Below are 18,935 nucleotides of genomic sequence, written 5' to 3'. Positions count from 1 at the left end.
TTTATAACTGACTGAAACTGTAGATGATCCTATATTTTTGATTAATTTACCTGTTTGCTTGGCAAGTGTTCTCAGTGTGATTTTTAGCTACTCCACTGAATGGGTCAAAACCTCCCCTTTAATATGGTACAGAAAATGAGACAAGTGTCAGGGAATGGCTTAGCAGATTTGCACTGATTTATTTTTCCCCAACTCCAGGTCTTGTCTGGTGCTTTCGAGCTATTTTCCCCACCAAACACTCAAAATAGATGTCGACAATTCCCTTCCAGGTTCAAGTATTCCTTTTGTCTTTAAGTACTGAATTGCTGGGTTCTGCTGGGTCTTCAGCATCATGCCAGAAAACTCAAGTCCTCTCTCTTGCAGCACAAGCCAGGAGCATTCTGCATGTGTCATTTCTTCCTCCTTATATTTAGGAATTTTCCCTAATTCTGTCCAGATTTGTGCATGCATGAATGAGGGCTTGGCATCTCACTCTTGTTAACACTGTGTTACTGCACTATAATAATACAAGAAATAATTAAAATCTCTTGTACCCTATTTGCCTGGGATCTTTAGCTGCTATTGTGGTTTAAATAATCAAAGGTGAAGGTGTCTTTCTGTGGGGCAAAATAAAAACCAAGATCGCTTTTCACTACCTGTATCAGTCTGTGAAAGAAGGTTTTTATGATAATGAGGTATCAGCATGGAAAGCTGATGGTGTTGGTCTGTTTTGGTTGTGAGTAACTGTACACACCTACATTCTCAGGTATGCTTTTTTGAGGGCAAAATTAGCCAAAGAATTTACTTAAGCAATTTTCAGCAAAGTCAGGCAGTTCCATGAGACTGAAGTTTCGTTGTTACTCAGATCTGTTGTAGTTTTTGGAAGCGAGAATTCTCCTTTGATTAGTAAGTGCTCCATCCTTAGCTTTGGCATAAGCATGCTTCGAGTCATTTTGAAAACTGGACTGGACACAGATAAAGATAAAACCCCATCTCTTGCTCTCAGTTTTAACTCAGTTTAGTTCTTCAGTACTTTGCACAGGGATGAGAGGCAAACAACAGCTGGGAGGAAGGTGGGATACTTTATTCTGGTGGCTTAAGGGTGCATGGATCTAGCCTGAATTTGGTGGAGTTGAGAAAGGAATGCAAGAATGTTTAAACTTAAAAAGTAAGGGCTTGGTGTGCTGTGCATGGCAATTAAAATGGGATAGGGTGCAGTGGCAAAGCCCTGGATGTGGTTTTGCCTGGATTTCCACTACTTCTCACTTTCCCTCAAGGTGTGTTTGTGTGTCCTGTATAAGTGGTTGCTGTACATCACATGACTGTTGTGTCTTATTAATGACATCTTGGGCATCGTTTAAGATGACAGGTGCTTTGCTAAAATGAACTGTTCGGTTGTTAACTTGAAAGATTTTACAAGAGCCTTCAACAAGCACCATTTTCAAATCTCTCCATTCTCAGTTCTCACAATATCTCCATGAAAACGCTTCGTACGTTCGCCCTCTGGAGGAAGGAATGCTGCACTTGTTTGAGAGCATCACAGAGGATACTGTGACAGTCCTGGTAAGATTTCTTACTTTTAGAATTGAAAAACATTTTTACAGAGCAAAACCCCTTATATGTTGTTTTTCCTTTCAGGAAACAACAGTGAAATTGAAGGCCTTCTCAGAACATTTAGCTTCCTACTTATGCTTTTTAAGAAAGATTCTTCCTTATCAGTTAAAAAGGTACTTTTGATTTGATAGATCCCATTTAAAGGTGCAGTAAGTGTCAGGTATGCAGCGTTGTCAACACCTACAACTTAAATATTAAGTCAACCCTTAAAACAAAATCTGGCTTAAAAGGCAGAAATTTTTTTTTCCTAAATGCTGGTTTCTGAACCTTGAGGTTAGGCATGTTTCTTTTAAAGCACTAGAGCTAAATCCATGTATTTTAAAGCTCTTTTTCCCCCCTTACAGATAAAACTTTAAAAAGTCTATGCAGCTTTCATTAGTATTTCTTAATGTTATTTAGTAGCATTGATATTATTCAGGCATGGTACACTGAAATTATTAATGCCTTGAGCTTGTCTGAGGATAATTTATCATTCAGTACATGTAGTAGAACTTGGCCAGATGCACATCCCTTCTGCTTTGAAAATCTTTGTTCCTGAGTTGGTCGAAGGGAGGTGAATTATAGATGTAAAGAACTGCTTAAAAAGTGGGTTTGGACTAAGGAAGAAGAAAAAGCTTTATTTATGTCTTCTTTACACCTGTTCTCATGCTCCTTAGGAAGCAAAAGATAAAATAATTTATGTAGTGGAGGAAAAAGTCTTTAAACGGATGCAATCAATTCCTTGCCGTGAGCGTAAACCATTCCTGGCTTGTGACTAAAATGCATAAGAGTGGGGGTGCACACAGTAATTTTCATGTATTGCTAAGTCACTCTGCTATGTTAACCATTCTAAAGTAAATTCCTAGTCTCTCGTTCTTTTAGACTGGGGATGTAGAGAACACTCATCTATTCCAAAACTCGTGAACTTGTTTTTTAAGCTAACTGCTCATTTTTTAAAAAAAATAATTCATATATTCCTAGTTTGGAAGAAGAGTGTGAGTCTTCTCTTTGCACAGCTGCTTTAAGAGCTAGAAATATGGAGCTACACAGAGACATGAAAAGGTTGACTGCAGTCTTTGAGAAGCTACATACGTATGTCAGTCTTCTGGCCTTGCCGAGTAAGTGTCAGTTTTGGCTTGGTTGGTTACACTGTGACTGGAAGGTACTGGTTTTATTTTTGGATCAATGTTGGGTGGGTTTTTTTTTTGTTTGTTTGTTTGGTTGGTTGGTTTTTTTTGGTTTGGTTTGGTTTGGGTTTTTTTAAGCTGAACACATACACTCCAAATGCCAGTTCTATGATAGAAGAAAACAAGATGAACGCTGCTCATTTGGTGCGGTCTGAACTCTGGGCGAAGGAGTTCTGCAGTGTGCTCTGTCATGACCCTCTTTTATCCAGGCTGGGAAGCTGAGTGTGCTGTAGAGTGTTTATTGCTCCACACTCCTCCTCCTGGACAGACATGGACATGGTTGCAGGCCTGGAAATTACCAAGCAGTCATGTGTACCAGATTTTAGGTAGTCATAGTTGGCTGTAGAGGAGAAGAAATGACTGAGGGTTCTTATAGTGGGATTGACAGTGTGTCTTTTGTCATCCTTTAATTAGGAAATTGTTAATAAACTACATTTTATTACAAATCATCACTTCCAAGCCCTCCTGTTCATAAGATTATTGCAACTGTCATGGTAATGACTAAATAAAATCAGTTAAAACTTTTATGTGTATGGGGAAACTGTCTCCAAATGCAGCCGTAAGTAACAAGAGGAAATGGTTGTTGTGTAGCTTCAGGTTGTTTCAGTCTGCACTCTTTAGAAGAGCCCAGATGCTCCTTCCTACAGCAGTGAACCTGTAAGTATTTACACATGTGTAAGTGGTTTTTGAGAACAAAATAGTTGATACCTGTAAAATATGAATAAAATTTAGGGAACTGGAAAGTCTTTTACCTGTCTACTCTTGCAAAACTTGATATATATGTATATACATTTGATATTGAAGGGGAAATTTAAGTAAATTAATCTGTTATGACACACACCCAATGCAAATGGTTCTAGCAGGTGGAAATGGAATTATTTTCAAAGATGGATTTTTTCATTCATAGTCAAATCTTGGTGTTGTGGTTTTCTCTTCCCTTTTATGTGGTACTCTTAGGTACAAAACCGGAAGGGCTACTTAGGACAAATTATAACTTCGTGTTTACAAACATTGCTGCAACTCTTCATGGATTTCATGACGTTTTAAAAGGTGAGAGTACAGGAATGTTGTTATGTTTCAGCTCTGCTTCTTTCTGTTTAACGTAGCACACGTGTACTCTCTCTGTAACAGTGTTGAATATATAATATACGGTAAATGTGTTTTGTTTTACCTTTAAAAGTGAAGATGAGAAACTAAACATACTAACCATTTGTTTCAAACATTCACATGTGGTTTTCATTCCTCCATTCTGTTGGCTTTGTTAGTTGAAGTTGCTGGATTATTTAATTGTGGCTCACCACATCTTTCTGAGCGGTATCACTTTACTTTCTGAACTTCACTGCTCTATTGAAACTAGCATAGACTGAAAGGCTGTTAAATATACCTATTGTATACCCTGCATACAGTCCATTGACCTAGTACCTGCCTTCAAAGTGGAATTTTTCCTTACTATTTTTAGGTTGGTCACTATTTTTAACATTACCAAAGTTTACAAAGAAGTCTGGGTTTTTTTTGAAACTGTATTTCCTCCTGGAAAATGGCTTACTTTCCTTTTTTCAGAAGAACATAAATATGTTACGTTTTCAATGAAGTGATGTTTAGTTAAAACTCAAGAGTTTTAAAAAACTAATGTTTCTGTATGTTCTAGAATTTCTTTACCATGAAACTGTTCCCAAGGAGAAAATAATCCATACAGATGAGCTGTTTTATTGCTAGTCAGCTGTTTAAACATTAAGCTTTTATAATTTTAACCCATTTTTTTTAATAACAACAATATCATGGCCTCATTCTGCAGAGTCCTTTTTTAAAAAAAATTATATTTAAGATTGTACCTCAAACAAAATGAGAACTTAAACCTAGAGTTTTGGAGAATAGATAAGTTTATTGAAAATACTGTCTACTTCTTAGTAGGTTTACTGCAATGTAAAATCAACCCAACTTACACTTTAAAAGAAATAAGGAAAATAGAAGTACTGAAGAAAACTGTCAGCGGAACTCATTAGCTGTCCACAGAAATGTTGTGCTTAACATTTCACACTCTCATGCTCTAGAATGCTTGATTTGCCACTTCTCTCTTCTTTTTTGATCCATACTAATTTCCAACTGCTTAAGCTTGCCTAAGATTATAACTTGTGGTGTTGATGAGCTGGGACTTCTTCATTCTGTATCAATAGTACTTTATTGTAAAATAGCTGCAAAACGTTCACCTATCAAACAGTTACTTTTTTTTTTTTAATTAAGCCAAGTTGAGAATGTTTGCTTTTGCATCATATAGATTTGATTCTTTTTAAATTTTGGTTCTGTTGAAATCAATCAATATATCTAGGCTAAGATGTTATTGTTAATGACTTCATAAAAGTTCTGTGTGTTCCTCTCTGTGCTCCCCCACCTGACTCCCTCTTGAAGACAGTTCTGTTAGTTTTACCTGAAAGAATGTTAGAAAGTAACAGTCTAAACTTCTGATAGTCTTTTAGATTTGCTCTGACAGAATTAAAATACTCTTCCTTTAGAAGTCATGTGAGCTTAACACCTGAGTATTGAATGTGACAAAAAATTCTACTTTTGAGTGTCCTGATGTAAACACGTGGAAGTGAAAAGTGTATTTGTGAGATGAAACACTAGGTCACTGTGACCTTGGATCCCCTATATAGCTCTGAGTTTTGGCACACTTAAATATACACCTTTATTCTGCCTTGTGTAACAGCCATAATGTCTGTTCCTTATGATCACAGACAGTTGTCTAAGGCACCATACTGAAGAACTAAGAGCAGCCAGACTAAACTTTTATACAACTTAGAGAGGGGAGAAGCGTTTGAAGCCTGAGGTCAGAAGCTGAATTTGAAAATGGTTGCTGAAATAAACCAGAATCATAATTTGACATAAATGTGTTTGTTTTTTTTTCCTTTTCCAGATATTTCCAAACACTACAGTCAGAAAGCTACTTTAGAACAAGATGTCCCAACTGCCACACAGAAACTCATAACTACAAATGACTGTATTTTATCCTCTGTTGCAGCTTTAACAAATGGAGCAGGCAAGGTACTGGATATTTTGATTTCACTGTAATGCCCTAACTTGTGCAGGTTTTCAAGAAAAAAAAGTAACCTTTAGTTGAATGATTTGGAAAATCTGTGTGTGCCTCTGATATTAATAATCTATAGTATCAGGTTTGTTCTTAAGGTATTTTCAGGCTGCGAGTTAAAAAAACCCTAATAAATGAGTGTTAAAAGTAGGTACTGTGAAGAGGATGCTTTGTGTTAGTAAGGCCTAGGTTATGTGGAAGAGCCTGTAGCTTGTTTCAAATTCTTGTTGCGAAATCCAGTTTCACTGAATACTTGTCTTTTGAAAGAGTAATTGCTCTGATGAATCTTTCTGGTCAACTTAATTCAAAAAGTGACTTCTCTCGATGTGTGTAGATCGCCTCATTCTTCAGCAACAACTTGGATCACTTCACTGCTTCACTGAGCTATGGCCCTAAAGGAGGAACAGAGTTCATCAACCCTCTCTCAGCTGAGTGTATGCTGCAGTACAAGAAAAAGGCAGCTGCTTACATGAAGTCTTTGAAGAAGGTTTGTTCAGCTACTGTGCTCGCACAGAGAAAGGGCAGTTCTGTTGATAGTAGGTTATGCCAAAGAGAATACAAACTAAGGGTTTTCAGTATTTGGAATGGATTAGATTCTCTGAATGAGAACTTTGGCTGAGGAAATGGAACCCTTAGAGCAATAATGCTATTGAAAACTAGAGAGCATAGTTGTCCTCACAACACAGGGTGTGTGCCAGTTCTGCCATTACCCATTTCCACTAATTATTTCTGTGCCAGGACTCCGAGGAGAAGAGAGTAGCTGCTTATTTAATTTTCTTCCCGTATTCACCAGGAATATGGAGCAAATGATATCATATTCTTACACTTGCATTCACTGGAACACAGTGGAGAGCAGTGGGGAAAAAAAAGGCAGCTGAGAAGGAGAAGCACTGGAAAAAATGTGCTGAACCAAAGGATTGAATGCTGCCAGATCTCTCTGTAGTCTCCGTTAAAATTAACAATTAAGTGATGGTGTGATTAACAGTTGTTACTAAATCACTGTACTGCGATGTCTATAAAGATGTATATGATGATTAATTAACACTTGGAGTTTTCTGAGCACTTTAAACAACTTTTGGGGCAGTATTTCTTGTGAGCTCAAACCATTTTTTCCTGCTGTCTGGTAAGCACTTGGAAAATAAATGTGGAATACATATTCAGATCCACTGTGTAATGTGTTTTGAGGTTTCTTTTATTCTTCTGCAGCCTTGTGCAGATTCAGTGCCTTATGAAGAGGCTTTAGCCAATCGCAGAGTTCTCCTGAGTTCTACGGAAAGTAGAGAAGGTCTTGCACAACAGGTATTCTGGTATAAATTTTACTAACATATCATAGTGTATTTTGTAGGAGTAAAGTAATATCAAACAATCTCCACATATTTTATGTCTGTGGTCATTTGTAGGTACATATGCATGATTTGGAGCTTAAAATTAGGCTGTAGATGTATTGTGGAGTTTTGAAAGTAAAGTTTATCCTTGTCAGGATTATCTCCTGTACCTGCAGTATGTACATGCAGTTAAAAGAGACAGGATTATGCCATTGGTATCTTTATTTGTAAGTACAAGAAGTCAAACAATCTTTAATTATTCAAATAAATGCAAAATAAAGACAAATAAGGCGTACTGAAGGATTAATTTCTGTTTTGAGTCCTTTTTTTTGGGCTATGCAGGATTTATTAGCACTGGTTTAGAACATGATTTTTCTATTCAGTTAGAGTAATAGAATCCAGTTTCTGTCTTCCAGTGTGCATATATATTTTTTTTCTTTTCTTTTTTTCTGGAAGCTGAAGCAGGGGGAGGTTTCATGGTATTTAAAAGGCCGACACAGTTTGCACATCTCCTCGTATGAATGAGACTGATTAATACTGAAACTTCTTTATTAGCTTGAATGCTCAGACTGTGCTTTACTCATTGTCATTGAACTTTAAAAAAATACTTTGTGTGTGGGTTTTTTTGTTGTTTTGGTTTTTCTTTTCTGTGTTTTGTTGGGGCTGTTTTTGTTTGTTTGTTGGTTTGGTGTGGGTTTTTTTCTGGGTTTGTTTTTGCAGTGGCTAGTATTCAAATTGTGTTAGTAGAGGTGAAATGAATTTCAGCACAAATGTATGGAATGATTGAATGTGTTCTGTTTCATAGTTGTTTTCTTAACTAGACAAAGTGGGTGGTTCTGTCTGAGTGAGGTGTTGCAGCTGGAGGGGAGAGTTTGTCTGTGTGTGTATATATATATATATATATATAATAATGCTGGTGCCAGGTGCACATCTTTCAGGTTTTTTATAAAATTCTTCCCTGCTTTGATTTTTCATCTCATACAATGCTGCCAGTTTTATGAGCTATAACTTTGTGATCCAAGTTTCAAACTAATTAAAAAACATGGTCATTTTTGACAGTGAACTGCAGTTACTCGTACAGCTCGAGACAGTAGTTGTTTACCTGCTCTTTGTTAGCTCAGTTATGTAATGGTTTAAAATAATACTGTCCTCAAACATTTCCTGTGTGTGGCTTTTTTCCCCTTGGGTTCAATAACCTGGACTGTAAACTTTCCCTCCTAAAGGTTCAGCAGAGTTTGGAGAAAATTGCAAAACTTGAACAAGAAAAAGAACACTGGATGTTGGAGGCCCAGCTAGCTAAAATAAAGCTAGAGAAAGAAAACCAGAAACTGAAGAACTCTCTTAGTGGACACTTAACTGAAACTATACAGGACCATTCCATTTTGCCAAATGTAACAGAACAAAAGAAGGAAAACACAGAAAAGAAGGAACCTATTAAGAGTACCAGTCTGGTAAGTGACCTTTTTAGTTCAATAGAGAAAAATGCATTTTCTTTAGCAGTAGTGCTGTTTGATCAGTGGAACACTAATAATGAAAGCCTTTTGACTGTGCTGAAGAGCTTTCATGCTTGGGGTCCTCGTATTTGCAAAGCTGCCCGTGAATACTTTCTGCAGAGTTTGGAACTTCTTGCATTTTGAGACTTTGTTCCCTGTTATAACTATCATGGAGATATTTTTGTAGCTCTGTACTTGTGTGACTGAGGGGAAAGTATTAGGTGCTTAACCTCTAGATTTTTCTGACTAAGCAGTTGGGAAGCCTTGCAATTGGTGCATATCTTGGCTTGGCTCTGAGTTCCCAATACTTTTATTCATCTCTAGGCATGTTAAAGCAAATGGAAGTAGGTAACTAGTGTTTGTAAATGGGTGATAAGATTTACTGCACTTCGGGTGGGGTTCAGCAGTTGCTTTTGGATATAGCGTGGATTCGGTCCTTGCTCTTTTGTGTTGGGAAATGGCTTTTTCCTGTTTACTACAAGTATTTAAAATGGGTTGGCTGTTCCCCTGAACTATGACTTCTGAAGTGGTATTAGCAGGAATGTCATCTGTAAGAAATAATCAATCTACTCAGCTCAGCATTCAACAGAATTTTTTTTTTCCTCCCACTGTCCCACTCTAGGATAAAAATAAGCAGTGGATTGTTTCAGAGTCCTCAGTTTAGAAGTAAACTGGCATCTTAAGTTTTTCTCTATTTGAATCGTTAGGAGTTTGAGGAGAATTTTTCCAGGCACAATGCTTAATGTAAATTATGGGTCAACATTGTATAAATATGTCCCATAAACCTGAATCTCTAGTCCTCTTGAGATGGAGGAGAAAAAACTCCTTTGATTCTCTGTGAAGCTATTCTTCCATGAAACTAGTTATTGGCATACACCCCTCCTATAGAGTTTTGTCTAAGTGGAAAGGAAGGAATTCAGAAGGTACTCAATAAATCCAAGTTGGCTTTCCTTGCCCTTAAACAAGACATGTAACGTTTCAATTCACTAACGTTCCTCTGAATTAGTTTCATATGATCAAGCAGTTGCATAATCATACAAGCCCAGCTGCATCTTGTTGCTTTTATTGCCTTTTCCTCTGTGCATAGTAAGGCAGGGGATATATCTGGAGGGTTGGTGTCAGCTTTAATTCTGTTCAAGGCATCCGTATAATCACTCTTGTTTATGTTACAGGTGGAAATACTTAAATTTGGTTTCAGTTTGAACTGCTGCAAGATTTTTTAAATTGAAAGTTCTCCTTTGACTGAAACCATAATGACTTGCAGTTACGGTATCTATTTTTGCAGTTCTCATTAAGTGTATTTTCTTCCTTGTTCTAGATTGGAATGTTGACTATAACTACTGCTAATGAAAAGGTAATCTGTTTTGAGCATTATCAAAGTACATCTGCTAAATACTTCAATTCTGATGCTGTTAAACCCATTCCAGAGGTCTAATTACCAAGAATACTGTCATATAATGGCACGAGTCACCTGTGTAGTCTCTATATAATATATGATCAAATTTCTGAAATCCACGTATTTCTTAATTTTCTTCTTCTGTTACTGAACTGTTATTTTACCCATTTAAACATTTTGGAGCAGTGCAAGCTGTGATCCAGATCTGTTCTCTGTAATTTGAGGAAAGCATTGGTATGTTTGTGCTTCAGTAGCCCACACTGCATTCCAAGCCTCAATTCTTAACTCTTGAGGAAGGGCTCAAGCTGCTAACAAGTCCCTGACTGCAGTGCTTGGTGTACAGGCCATCCCAAATCAGAGGTCATACTGAAAGAAACTGGGAACCTGCTGTCACTTTATTTAGCACTGCTATAATGTAACACTTGCCCCAACAAGAACTTGGCAGAGTAAGATTCAGTGCTTTCCCTTTTCTGAATCTGAAGGAAGTGATGTGTGTTTCAGTTTACACTTCCTTTTCTTCTGGTGTGATTAAAAAGGGTTAGGGGAGCAGGGAATAACCCATACAAGCTCTTAAAAGCTTCAGCATGGTGCTGGACTTGAAGATAATGAATGACAGATCATGTGAAAGCTGCCTCCAGTGGGCAACTCTCACTTAAGTTAACTAGTGAGTTGTTTGGCTTCTTTGTTTTTTATTTTCTTTTTTAAATTCAAATGCTTAAAGAAACTTCTGGAACATGCAGTGTTAGAAATAGTTTTGACTTTTGCGAGCTTCTGAAATTTAGTTATGTCAAGGAATTTTTCCTTGTTGGTAAAGGACAGTGCGTTTTTATGTAGGTGAAAGCAGTCCACTTCTGCAGTGGATTTTTGTCTTCATCAGACACTTGATATGTTAAATCAAGCTAAATTCTTACCTCTCCAGTCAGCTATTTGTCCTTCAAGGAAGTCTGATGTTAAGAGTCACCATCAGAGTGGCAGGTTGCAGTGTGACCTGCTGTTATGTGTCTCTTGTGTTTGGGCAATTTAATACTTTTGGGTAGAGGCAGCCAGGCCTCAGGAGGGGAGAAGAAGTCTGTAAAAAACAATGTTGTGATGCAAGTGTTCAGTCTATTAAGCATAAATATTGTCTGCTTAAATTTTTGCTTTGCCAGGCTCCAGATGTTGAGTCTCGTGAAGACCTGATAAAAAGCCACTATATGGCAAGGATAGCAGAACTTACCTCTCATCTGCAGCTTGCTGACAGCAAATCAGTGCACTTCCATGCTGAGGTGAGCATTCAGGCAGTGGCTCTGCTGAAAACAGTAAATCTCTTTTTCAGCTTTCCCCAGGCAAGTGCTGTAATAGTGAGTTTAAATACGTGGAGCATAGTGTTTTTAAAAATCTATTCCTGGAGTATTTTATTTTTTGACTGTTGTCTAGTATGTATAAAAATGGATACTGTAGAGGGATTTGTTTAAAATAATTTCTTTGGTAGCCTTGTCTTGGTTATATTAAGAAGTATAATGTATAGGTTTGTTCATGTAAGCTGAAGTAGCTGGCTTTAGTTACCTAAATAGTTTAGACTTAATTCTAAAGTGATGCTGATGTCATTCTTAAGTGTATGTGTGTATCATGAAATGATGAAAGCAACTCTCTTCAGAGAAAATTGATTCTTAGGCATAAGTTATACTTCAAGAATTAACAAAATTATTCACTGTATCCATAGTTTCCTGTTTTCATTTTGAATTTTGAGGTAACTTTTCTTCAAAGCAGTGGCCGTTTTGATTTGTGTAATTAACTGATGTGAAATATAACAAAACTCCAGGTTAACAGAGCAAATCACCTTAAATATTTTTTAATGGTAGATCACACAGTATGGAGGAAACATCTTTCCTGTGATATTTGAGCAATGTATGAAGTGAGTTGTTTGTGTTGCTTTTTACTTACGAAAAATTTCCCAGCAATTCTGGGGAAAATATGATATTTAGAGGATTGGCAATATGGTAATTCTTTAAAGTGAAACATTTCATCTTAACTATTACACTACCTTTGCATTTAAAAATGTGCACAAGCTCTGCGTAAGTTTCTTGAAATCTAAATGTTACAGAAAGATGGAAAAATCAAAGTAGTCTCCTAAAGTTGCCACAAGGCAATACTCTGGAACTAAGTTTCCTCCCCTCTACCCTCCCTATCCTGTTCCTCTTGACAGTGTCGAGCACTTGCCAAAAGACTGTCCTTAGCAGAGAAATCCAAGGAATCGCTCACCGAAGAGCTGAAGGTAGCCAGTCAAAACATCAGCAGATTACAGGCAAGTAAATTGTTGTATAATGTAAGAATGTAATAGATGCTTTTTGTAATCACATGTGAGGTGAAGTTGGAGGAGAAAAATTACAGCCATCTAGCACAGCCATGCCATTACTAGGTCCTTAGTTATGGGATGTAAAATCTCTAATGGCATGTAGAGAAGAGCCTTAAATGATGATACATTCTAAATCCCAGGTATAAAGCTGAAGTGGAACATTCTTGCAAGGAAAAGGCTATAGTAACCAAACCTGTGTTTTAGCACATTCCACATCAAGGATTTTCATGGAAATGAGGGGGTTTAACGTCAAAAGGTGTGGTTGTGTGACTGCTTTCAGATTATATGAGAAATTCTTAATCTTTTCTTGTAGCTGGGCCTAAAAGTTTTAAAAGATGCCAAGTTGATTTTTTTTTTCCTTTTTGAGATAGATACCTTAAGCAATGATAACTTTGGGCTAATTTTTAAGAAGCTGTTGTTAACAATAGTCAGCTTTTATGCCAGATCTTATGTGTGTCCTATCCCTTTGTCCTTCCTGTCCACACAGCTGAGAAAGGAGCCAATATTAAATAAAGTATATATATAAATACTCAGTTTCTAAATTCCCTCATGTTCTCTTTACATTTAGTTCATAACTTTATTGCTCACCTGTCTGTGATGATGAATACTGCAATTGCTCCATACAGGCAGTGAACATAATGTTACAAACTTTGAGCAGTTGTATCCACGAACAGTTCTTTCAAACACTCTCGTGATCTGCTCCTCTACAAAATTCCACAATCAAAATCTAACTCGGCATGGGATGGTAATCTCCAAGTACATATTAAACTTGCTAAGAAAAGATAGCAGTCACAGTATTTGTATGTTTACTAGTCTGCTTAATACTGAATCACAGACCTGTTTAGGCTGGAAGGGTCCCCTGAAGGTCACTTGGTCCCCTCCTTTGGTCAGAGCAGAGAGAGTTCAGGCCAAGCTGTTGAATGGGATATTTCCTGTGCAGCCATGCTTTCCTTGTGCCACTTCTTAAACGTTGGACTGTTGCTTGCTTTGTCCCTTGATCATTCAGCTTTCCTGGGCCCCTGTAATTTCCAGGGCAGTTTTACCTGGGAGCTTACCAAGCAGACATTGAAAAAAAGCCAAAATCTACTCTTCTTAAATCTAGGGTTGCTGTAATTCTACTATTCATCTTGCTTGCTTCCCTCAGGATCTTAAATTCCACTAACTCATGGTTGCTGCAGCCAAGGCCACCACTGGCTTTCACATCCCTGACCAGCTTTTCCTTATTTGTGAGTAACAGGTCCAGCAGAGAGCATCTCTTAGTCCTATTGATCACTGGTATCAAGAAGTTCTTTGCCACACTCAAGACAACTCCTGAGTTGCTTGTGTTCCACCTTGCTGCCCTTCCAGGAGATGTCAGAGTAGTTAAAATCCCTAATGAGGATCAGGGTCTGTGGATGAGAGGTTTTTATCTGCTTGTAGCAGATGCCTGCCACATCACCCTGTTGTTCTCCTGTAATCCCTACTTTTGAGATCTGAATTGTCTTCAAGAGACTCCTTCACATAAAGCATGATTTCTTCCCTTCTATATCCTGTCTTCCCTAAAGTGTGTGTACCCCATCACTGCTGTGTTCTAGTCATGCACACTATCCCCCATGTCTCTAATCCAAGGGAGGTCATAGCTCTGTAACTGCATGTGAATTCCTTCAGCTTTGTATGCCATGTGTGTTCATGTACAGGCCATGCTTTAACCCTATAAATGTTACTTGTTTCCTGGCTGGAGGCAGTGTTGGAAAACTTGGCTGTTACTCTTTTATGTAAGCCATAAAAAGTGGGGAAAAAAATCTAACAGAAACAGCAGTAAGGGGAACAAACCATGCATGAGACTTCAGGTAAAAGAAAAATAGCTATTGACTTTCTTCCATAAAGCAATTTTTTTTTTTAGTTGAATTGCACACATTCAGCATCACAAGTGGAAGTAGAAGTTGGCTGCTTTGCCAGTTGTCACTAATATTTAGCAAAAGCTTCTGGTTGTTTTATTTTTCTCTTAGGATGAATTGATGACAACAAAGAGAAGTTATGAGGATCAGTTAAGTATGATGAGTGACCATCTCTGCAGCATGAATGAAACCTTAACTAAACAAAGGGAAGAAATTGATACTCTAAAGATGGCTAGTAAGGTAAGTTGATAGTGCTGGCCTTAGGCATTGGTTGCATTTGGTGTTCCTGCAGTGCTGCCCTTTAACCATCCAGTTTCCACTTGGCTGAGAGTAATAACTACAGCTTGGGAAGGAAACTCCAAACCTGCCCCTGCACTTTGCAGCGAAGAAAAAATTCTTGCAAAACATATATATGGGAAAGAACAAACCCTTCGTGTCACTGCTTCAGATTAGGCTTTCAAAGTGTACCCTCTGATGGCAGATCAGCACTTTTTTTGTTTAAACGTGGTGAAAATAGAACTATTTGTAAATCCAGCTGGTGACACCAGGTGGTTATGATTAACTTCTGGGTTGGAGCATCCCTTTTGCACTTCTGTTGGTCACAGCACACTCTAGTTTTGGCAGCTAGTCTCTTTCTCTGTTTTATTTCCATATTCCAGCCTGTCTGTCTCTCATGGAGGAATGAGAAAGTTGCTGCTTACATTCTTCTGTGAGCTTGAAGTGCACACTTAAATCCTTTTCCAAGCAAGGAGTCTACCCACTTATCAGAAATAAATTTCTGACTTATCTTAGTGATGAAAAATACAGAGGTCTGCTGTTTTGAGCAATCAGTGATTAAACCATGGTATATCTTACTCTGGTGCTTCTAGGGGTGGACAGATGTTGTGAAGGCCTTTGCCCTTCACTTGCCTGGCTGTGAAATGAATAAATTAGCATTATTCTCCTTAATCATGGAATGCATGGAAGGAGGTTTTACTGAAGGGTCAAAAAAATGAATAAAAAATCCATGTTTTGGTTAAAGATCCCATGATGGTGATTTTTGTTTTTTTAGAGTAAGCTCTTCCTCCCCCTTTTATAGAAATGTTTTTCTTCATATATCTAAGTGTTTTAACTTGGCATTGTATTCTTTAAAATTACTTCTTGATGTAATAAGCTCTTGTGTTTTTGAAGGAGGCTGTTGGCTGCATACTGGCCACAGCACTTCATGTTTTTATAAAACATTTTCTGGAATTTTTCACTTGCTATACTTCTAGGACTTGAAATAGTACTCTGTCTGTAAGGAAGTACCTCAGAATCTCACAACAGAAGCCACACAGGTTTTCAAATGTTACCCAACGTAGAAGGCGATTCAGTTGAAATCAAAATGATGCAGTTAAAACCTTTATCACTTGGAGAGAGTTGTTGGTTAGATTAAAAACAAATGTTATCTTAAGGAAATAGGAAGGTGGAGAATTGCCAGCAAGTAACTATTGCAGTAAAGTTTTATTTTAAGCTACATGTTTCCTTTAAGAAATTATTGCAAGTCAAATGTGAGTTGTTTAGCTGTGGAACAATTTCTTTTCTATATTTGCACAGACCAAATTAAAATAACATTTGTTATGGAGAAAACTTATAGGATGGGGGATTGATTTTTCCATTTGAGGCAATTATCCTTATAGGATATATTTGAAATAAGACTTAAAGGTGAATTGTGATTTGGCTTGCCTTCACTGCCCTTACAATATTGGTGTTAATACAGTTGAGTGTCTTGAGACGTGCCTCAAGTGTTTCTTTCACAGGTTTCAGTTGAAGTACCTTACTTCATTTGAAATATCTGGTGTTTGCCTCTGTTATGCTTAGAGAAATAGTGGGATTTTCAGAGCAAGCAGCTACGAGCTGCCCATATTAGAAGTCTGTAGTCTGTTTTCAGCTTGACTTTGCTTGCTGTGGGCACAAATTATCAGACACCAGGTTTTGTATGTTACCTGTCTAAATTTTCTTATCTGAGTTACATGTTCTATTCACTTGTTTCTTGTTGCAGGGAAATTCTAAAAAGAACAAAAGTCGATAGTTTACAGCTGAGTCTCTGGAAGCTGCTGCTGCACAGGATGCAGAGAGTGACCATTCATTATCCAGTTCCTGTTTGTTCCAGGAAGCAGAGGGTGGTATTGGGTCTAGTAAAAACTGAATTGGTGCTGTAAATGGCTTTAAAATATTTAGAACTTGTAACAGATAAAACAGAACTTAATGCTGGCTCTAAACCAGGAAATACACACTCTGTAGATAATTTATATAGTAATTACCTTCAGTTTTTACTGTGCACTTTTTAAAACCAGGTTTTGATTTCATGTAATAACTTCAGATTTTGTATATTTTCAAATATGTGTCTGTATTAACAAATTTGGATCCGTGCAGTAGTTGTCTATTTTTGAGTTATACATTTCATTGTCAACATGTGTACATTCCATTACTTGTTAATAACAGTTTAAAAATGAGTTTTGAGAATTTTTTTGGCCATGCAAGCTGTGCAGTTACAGTAAGTGTATTATTCATATTCTCACCCCTTTTGAATTATTGGAATTGTGGCTTGAAAGGATTTTTATGAATTCACTCAAGTAAATGGGATCATTATTTTAGACTGCAACAGTGGAAACTTTTCCTGCTTGCATTTGGCACTTTGGATATTGAAATAAAGAGCACAAACAGCTGAATTGGGATACTTCTATGAAACTGCTTTAAGCCCTTACAATAAGATTTTGTTTACACATATATGTATATATATATTGGTTGAAACAGCTGTTTAAAGCTAGAGGAAACTGTGATTGTCATTTACCCCAAAAGAGTGAAACAGCGTGTGTAGAATAGATCAGCTTACTGTGCTCTCTTACAGTAAAGAAGAATACAAAATATGTAAAAGATTTAAACACTGAATTTGCAAAAGGTCTTCATGGGATTAAGTCCTGATGGATTCACTGAGGGGATGTACATGGCTTTTCTTGTGTTCTCAGAAGTTTGTGAACTTTTGGCCTCTCCTAGGACTTTTTTTTTTTTTCTTAAGTGAAGTTTAATACCACAAGTTTTCACAGCATTGGTCTGTTGGTTGGGGTTTTCTGTTTTGTTTTTTTGAAATCAGATGCTGTGCTGCTCCACACTTTTCACTGATCTGCTGTTCCATAATTTGCATTTGGCACTTACTTTCCCCTAAGGGTTTACTCTGATATCGAAAGTGTTGATATGTATTATCAGTATGTATTAATAAAATCAACTACATGAAACCAGCCTGACTTTTTTCTTAATTCTGGCTGTGCCCAGGTTGCACGCTGTGGTATTGTGGTGGGGTGTAAACAGCCTTTGCTGGTGAGGTGAGCTGAGGTAATTACATCAGTCCAGTTACTCTTAATAGTGCTCCTCTTTAGGCCAGGCTGCATTTCTGTACCTGGTGCTGCTGTGTGTGCAGAGTATATCGAGCCCACATTAGCATTTCATAGAATCGTAGAATTAACTGGGTTCGAAGAGACCTCCGAGATCATCAAGTCCAACCCTTGATCCAGCCCCACTGTGATTACCAGATCATGGCACTCAGTGCCACATCCAGCCTCGTCTTAAAAACCTCCAGGGAGGGTGAATCCACCACCTCTCTGGGCAGGCCATTCCAATGCCTGATCACTCTCTCTGTAAAGAACTTCTTCCTAATATCCAACCTAAACCTCCCCTGGCACAGCTTAAGCCTGTGCCCCCTTGTCCTTTTGCTGGTTGCCTGGGAGAAGAGTCTGACCCCCACCTGGCTACAACCTCCTCTCAGGTAGCTGTAGAGAGTACAACTCACCTGATCTGCCTGATCACCACTGTGGAACTGTTCTGTTGTTTTTTCCTTTTTAGAAATGGAAAATAGATGTGGTTAGGAAAAGGGAGAGGAGATGAGGAGAGCCTGCAGGGTTTATTGTGAGCACAGTGTTGAATTTAAAACTCCATACTGGTGCTAACGAGGGTTGGGAAGTGTTTGCTTTCTCTCAGACCATTTTATGGAAGCAGATAACAGCTTCTCCTGTTTCATTTAGGGTTGGAAGGTGCTTCCTTCCAATTCTTTTGAAGCTGCCTTGTCTGAGGACTTTTGCAGTGAAGGTGCTAATTCAGTTATTTTAATTCTCTGAATCGAATTACTGGATGTGTTACTGATGCTACTTTTCATAGGTGGCTGCATTCAGAAAAAGGTTTTGCTCAGGCATTTTTGGCATGTCTAATTAAAACATATGCTTTGAAGATAGTGTGTTTAGAGTTTGCATAAAATGTTACATCAAACTTGTTTTACAACAGAGTATATCTCAACATCCAAACTGGAATTCATACAGAATATATAGGCATTTAGGTACAATTCAAATGCTCATTAGTTTTATCAGCATTTTTTCTTTGCAATATTATTTTGGAATGTATTTGTGTGTGCCACTCACCGAACAGCAGTAAACTTGCTTAGGGAGAGATGATTTTGATCACTCAAGCTCCCTTGAGTTTTTCAAGAAAATGTTTTGAGTTAAGCTCTAGACAACTGTAAACTACCAATACTCAAAAACAGAATCTGGAAAAAAAATTGAAAACTATTTTGGATACTGTTATAGTAATGTTGTAAAGGGACATAGTACGTTACATTTAACTCAGTGGCCTTAGAAACTGGATCAAGTGGAAATGCCCAAC

General features: G+C 37.6%; 1 protein-coding gene across 5 annotated transcripts in view; it reads left to right on the top strand.

Moving 5' to 3' along the window:
* The window catches only part of PPP1R21 (protein phosphatase 1 regulatory subunit 21), a 35,304-nt gene extending 17,779 nt beyond the window's left edge, over window positions 1-17,525 (top strand). For 3 of the 5 annotated variants that reach the window (XM_027889919.1, XM_027889921.1, XM_027889922.1), the window contains 13 exons: window positions 1,441-1,542; window positions 1,618-1,706; window positions 2,554-2,690; window positions 3,717-3,809; window positions 5,671-5,798; window positions 6,176-6,328; window positions 7,048-7,140; window positions 8,390-8,617; window positions 9,978-10,013; window positions 11,204-11,320; window positions 12,241-12,339; window positions 14,379-14,507; window positions 16,288-17,525. In XM_027889919.1, coding sequence (XP_027745720.1) covers window positions 1,441-1,542; window positions 1,618-1,706; window positions 2,554-2,690; window positions 3,717-3,809; window positions 5,671-5,798; window positions 6,176-6,328; window positions 7,048-7,140; window positions 8,390-8,617; window positions 9,978-10,013; window positions 11,204-11,320; window positions 12,241-12,339; window positions 14,379-14,507; window positions 16,288-16,317 — 1,434 coding nt within the window. In that variant the 3' untranslated portion in view covers window positions 16,318-17,525. The remainder of the gene's footprint in view (window positions 1-1,440; window positions 1,543-1,617; window positions 1,707-2,553; window positions 2,691-3,716; window positions 3,810-5,670; window positions 5,799-6,175; window positions 6,329-7,047; window positions 7,141-8,389; window positions 8,618-9,977; window positions 10,014-11,203; window positions 11,321-12,240; window positions 12,340-14,378; window positions 14,508-16,287) is intronic. The other 2 variants (XM_027889920.1, XM_027889923.1) reach the window with 2 other exon arrangements.
* Window positions 17,526-18,935: the final 1,410 nt, after the last annotated feature.

The sequence above is a fragment of the Empidonax traillii genome, unplaced genomic scaffold (assembly GCF_003031625.1).
Source record: "Empidonax traillii isolate 1590-97213 ecotype Southwest subspecies unplaced genomic scaffold, ASM303162v1 scaffold275:size1536655, whole genome shotgun sequence".
Taxonomy (NCBI): Eukaryota; Metazoa; Chordata; class Aves; order Passeriformes; family Tyrannidae; genus Empidonax; species Empidonax traillii.
This window is presented reverse-complemented; position numbering and strand designations above follow the sequence as displayed.